The sequence below is a fragment of the Vigna umbellata genome, chromosome 4, assembly GCF_029865625.1.
Source record: "Vigna umbellata cultivar VRB3 chromosome 4, Vumbellata_1.0, whole genome shotgun sequence".
Taxonomy (NCBI): Eukaryota; Viridiplantae; Streptophyta; class Magnoliopsida; order Fabales; family Fabaceae; genus Vigna; species Vigna umbellata.
The window spans coordinates 61269864-61274954 of record NC_142168.1 but is presented as its reverse complement, the minus strand read 5'-3'; the positions used below and the strand labels follow the sequence as shown (position 1 = coordinate 61274954).

The 5091-nt window shown below is 38.8% G+C and overlaps 1 protein-coding gene across 1 annotated transcript; it reads right to left on the bottom strand.

Annotated features, from left to right (window-relative positions):
* Positions 1-271: 271 nt before the first annotated feature.
* LOC148200792 (uncharacterized) lies at positions 272-4822 on the bottom strand. Its single transcript, XM_088111664.1, has 3 exons — positions 3950-4822; positions 3840-3859; positions 272-3740 (listed from the first exon to the last, which is right to left on the bottom strand). The coding sequence occupies exons 1-3, from the start codon at positions 4514-4516 to the stop codon at positions 2909-2911; spliced, it is 1419 nt and encodes a 472-aa protein (XP_087967790.1). The 5' UTR covers positions 4517-4822; the 3' UTR covers positions 272-2908.
* Between the last annotated feature and the right edge of the window lie 269 nt (positions 4823-5091).

The window sequence follows — 5091 nt, the reverse complement described above, 5'->3', positions numbered from 1 at the left end:
TCTTCCTGCGTGAATAAAAGAAATTGAATTAAATAAAAGAAATGAAACAACGTGTGCTTGGTTTATAGGAAAGGAAATGAATTAGCTTTTTGTGCTTCCGAGAAAAAAATTATTGCCAACGTGTGCCTTCCAACTTGCTGCTTGAATCTAATAAAGCTAAGTAAAACCCTTGGAGCTAACCCCTCATGTGTTGGAATAAAGAAAAACAATGCAAGATGTTAAATAAATTCAAAGCAGCGAGAACAACAATGTAACAGCGTGCACAAGCAAAGCAAAATTCCAATTTATGGCATATATAAAGGAACGTGACAGCACCAAAATAAAAAGGCAATGAAAAATCAACAAAAGGAATAAACGTAAGCTCCTCATTCATCCCATTGAGAACAGCTTTCAAGAACAAAATCGGAATGAGTGTGGCGGCTGCTCCAGCTCCAAGCCGAGACACCCTCCATGTGCATGTACTACCCAAAAATAAATGAAGTCCTCTCCTTCGGGTGCCCCTCTGCTGCTTCCCCCCAAAACAAAACGCTAACCTTCAGCTCCCCAAAATAAGGGTGAATGACCCACCCTTTTTCCAACGTGGCGACTCTCCCTAATCCATCCAACCTACTGGACGTGAAAGCCTCTTGCTTGTGCACCTCCCATTCTCTCCAAGCACACACCTGCTTCTGCTGGACCGTGTACCTCCATTTGCTGCCCGTCACCCTATGCTCCAATACTCACACCACTTCCAAGCTGCTGGACCTGCTTTACTGTTCGTCACCCCTACTGGGCAGCTTCTCTCCTAGACGTGCTGGACCTGCAACCAAGCTGCTGGATGCGGACGTGGCTGCTTTTTTTCTTTGCTATTCAATAAAGCCAAGCTGTTGTATTCCTTGTTTAAGAGTGTTGGGAGGTTTTAGCACTGTCCAATGATCAATTCCAGCCACCACAATTACTAAACAGCAAGCAAACAATGCAACGGATTAGAAATCACTCAAACAGCAGTAATCACTGGACTGACATATGAGAGTAAAATAAATACTGGGAACAGCACAGAATGAATTTGAACAAAGTAAAAACTATATGTTAAAATAGACATCCAGACGAAACTATGAAAAAAAATTGCATTGAAAACGGATAAGAATTCAACTCAAACGAAGACACACAAGTTGACACAACATTCACGCGGCAGCCAGCGAAAATAAAAATGGCTAAGATGCATTGGCTCAATTTCCATTTCTCATTTAGCTTTCTAATGTTCCAAAAAGTTATCCAAAATTTTCCCATAATTAATAATGCAAAACAATAAGCTCAGATAATTCAAATTAGTTAAAATAAGAATTTCCGATCAAATTAAGCACAATTAGGAAAAACAGGAAAATACCGGACGTTTAAGCATAATTCCCCGACTAATTCTAGCACATTAAACTAAGTGAAGTGAGGAAAATATTGGTTCATCAAAATAGACCACACTTAGTCTTTTGCACTCCTGGGCAAAATCAAGACGCAAATCAGGGAATAGTTCAAAGGGCTTTTAAGAAGGTGACACAACGTCGACACACAGAAAATAAAGACTCACAAGGAAACAAACAGAATTTACACCGTCCTCAAGAAATCTGGACAGAGAAAAGAAGTAGACAATTCCAACACAGAATGAATCAGAGAAAGCAGATACTCATGAAATCATCCAAGCAATTCAAGACATGGCAAAATGATTAATCAGCTCAAGAGGTGAATCAAAAGCAACAGAAGCTCACAGATGCACTATCACCGTATCTCTCAAGTGTATAAGGTAAAGAATTTCAACTCAATGCACTCAAGAAAGCAAACAACAACAGACTTGGCAAACCTCTAATATCAACACTCAAAACATATGCATGTTCAAATCAAAAGGTCTTTTATGGGTGAAATGGGGCCAAGGACAAGGTAGGATAAATATGGATGAGAAGCTACAAACCAAAAGAAATAGAGGAGCAATGGGGAACAAGTGTAAACACAGTCAAATCACACCCAAAACCTCTAATTCAATCCTCTTCCTGACTCCATTATTCACAATTATTCACATTTTTTTTCCACTATTTTTCTGCTCTCTTTTTTTCCATCCTGTCTCTTTTCTTTTCTCTATTCAGCACACAATTTCAAGAGACAAGATACACCACATATTTACAAAAACAAAACAAGAAGAGGAACTAACTAGCCAACTCATCAGAATCCCCAAGGAGACCACACTTGTTCCCAAAACACTTCCAAGGCTCCAAAATTCCCTAAGGTTAAGGTACTCATGGTTTTTCACTTAGGGCTAGTGTATGAGCTTCAAAACAAAGAAATGGAGGAAAGTATAGGCTCAAAAGGGTTTTCAAAGGATTAGAACAAGGTAAGCTTATTTGGCTAGAGAGGCTCAAGAACAAAACTGCCTTTATCACTTCCAAACATGCATATCAATCAAGAATTATCAATAAGAGTCAAGCCAAGGCATATGTGCAAGCAGTCAAGAGACATATCACACACAAGAAAGAACATAAAGTGGCTCAAATCTCACACAGGGTAATTTATGTCACAATCAAATCAACCTCTCAAACATCATAATCATCTTCCCAAGCAGAGAAAAGCAAGGATTTCAAACAAATCAGAGTATCAATGAAGTGAAAGACACATCTACAACCTAATCAAAGTCCAGAAATCAAGAGAAACATGTAGAACTGTACACAAGACACGACAAAAATAACCTAGAAAAGAAAAAATTTAACCAAGAAAACAAAAACTAACAAAGAAAAATAAAAATCTCCCCCAATAGACCACACTTAAACTACACAGTGTCCTCAATGTGTCATAAGCATAAGATCAGAAATCATAACAGTCAACCGATCATGGACAAGTGCAATAAAAGTAGGGAAAGGGGGAGAAGAGAGAAAGAAAACTCCCCTGGTCATGGTGGCAATTGCCAATTTTGGACTATCAGGGAGATGTCTTCCACCACAGGATTCAGCAAACAAGTTTGGAGGAGGAACAACTTCATCAGTACTGCCATATCATCCACAACGAGATGTTTCTTCTTTCTTTTCCCAGCAAATTGTTCCATCAGTAGCTTTCCTTCCACTGGCAGTTGTTCAGTGTGTGACACCGGAATGGAGATCTCTGGCTCAGTCAAAGAAGTAGCAGTACACTCTCCTTCATTAATCATGACTTCCTTAATGTCAGCACCTGCATTGTCATTTAATTCTGCAGCATGGTCATCAAACTCACAATTAATAGCATCTGTTATACGCTTAGAATCTGTCTGTAACACATAATCAATTTCAATACAAATCGGGCAAGAACCAGATTCACAATCACATTCAAAGTTCTCAGAGAACTGTGTCAGATCAAAGTTCAGTCCTAACTCTATAGAGTTATTAGATTGCACAGTTTCTACCTCAAAATCAATATTGATATATGCATCATCAACAGAATCAAAGGTCAGTTCAAGGCTATTATCATTCAAAATTTCATCACGACAATCATGTCCATTCAAAACAACCTTTAGACCAATGGGTTCAATGCCTGATACTGAATCAAAAATTTTAGAATGGTCAATCAAATCTGTATCAGTATCAGTCATGAATCCTATAGAATCAGTGTGCATCAAATCACAGGCATTTGAATGTATAAGCAAATCAGGTAAAGTGTTTGGAATCTCAAGTTCAGAATAAACCTGTTTTTGCTCATTGAAAATTTTCTTACCAATCTCCAAGTCATCAGCTGCATCCTCAAGGCTATCATTTAAATCAAGGTCAATGCAAGGATAATGAACATCAGGTATGTCAATGTGCTCTACAGGGAATAATGAATCCACAGCATGAGTGTGCACATGTGTATCAATATCAGAATCCAGAACAGGCTTAAATGGTTCAAGTTTTACCAATTCAAAAGCATTAAAATTTACTTGAACCTCAGATACATGAGTAGGGATCTCAAGTTTACAGTAAACCTGCTCAGGGTTTTCCTTTACTACCTTACTTGGATTTTGACCCGCCAGCTTGCAAAGCAACTTCTTTGCCTCTGTTGGAGTTCTGTCCATCAAAGATCCACCAGCAGCTACATCCACTAATATCCTTTCATTGTCCAAGAGCCCTTCATAAAAGTAAATCAAGAGCAAATGCTCTGGAATTTGGTGGTTTGGACAGGCTGTGCAGAGCCTGTTAAACCTCTCCCAATAATCTGGCAGGCTTTCTTCTTGAAATTGCTCAATGGTAGTGATCTCCCTCCTAATGCTGCTTACCTTTGCTGTTGGAAAGAACTTGTGGAGGAATCTTTGTTGTGTTTCCTGCCAACTATCAAAAGGATACTGGTATAGGAACCAGTCTCTTGCTGCACCTTGAAGGGACATTGGAAACACTTTCATCAACACTGTCTCCTTTGAAACACCAGGAGGCCTCATCGACAAACACACTAAACAAAACTCCTTGAGGTGCCTGTATGGATCTTCATGTGCCAACCCATGGAATTTGGGAAGACTCTGGATCAGATCATATATCCAGTCTTGAGAATCTGTCATCTCCTCTATTGTAGTGCAAAACCTGTCTCAGACCTGGACTTCCACTTCAAACAAAGATTAAACCAAACATATAGAAACATAACATATGGGGGAAAACCATTATTTACATAATTTGAAACTTCCAGAAACAACAACTAAATGCACAAAATTCAAAAAAAAATGATAAAAATTCTAAAAACACAAAAATCGATAAAAGAAGTAAACCCAAACAAGACTAACTAAACATCCTAAAACACATCACACAACACAACACTAACACAACAAAAGACACTAACACAACAAAAGACCTAAGACTAAACCGTTGGTCCCCGGCAGCGGCGCCATTTTGATGAGAGGGTCGCACCTCCCACAAAAGTTGTGCATTAAAGAATGCAGTATAGTGCTAGGAAGTGACTCCTAGGTCGTCTCTCAAGGACCAAATGTGGTTCAGTCTCAGATCAAACACATAGTGGGGGGGTTGGTGAAGAGTTTGTGAATGCGGATGAACTTAAATAAAAATGGAAATTAAATACAACCAAACATAATTGAAAATACTGAAATAAATGAACAACGCGTGAAAACCGAATGGTCCTACA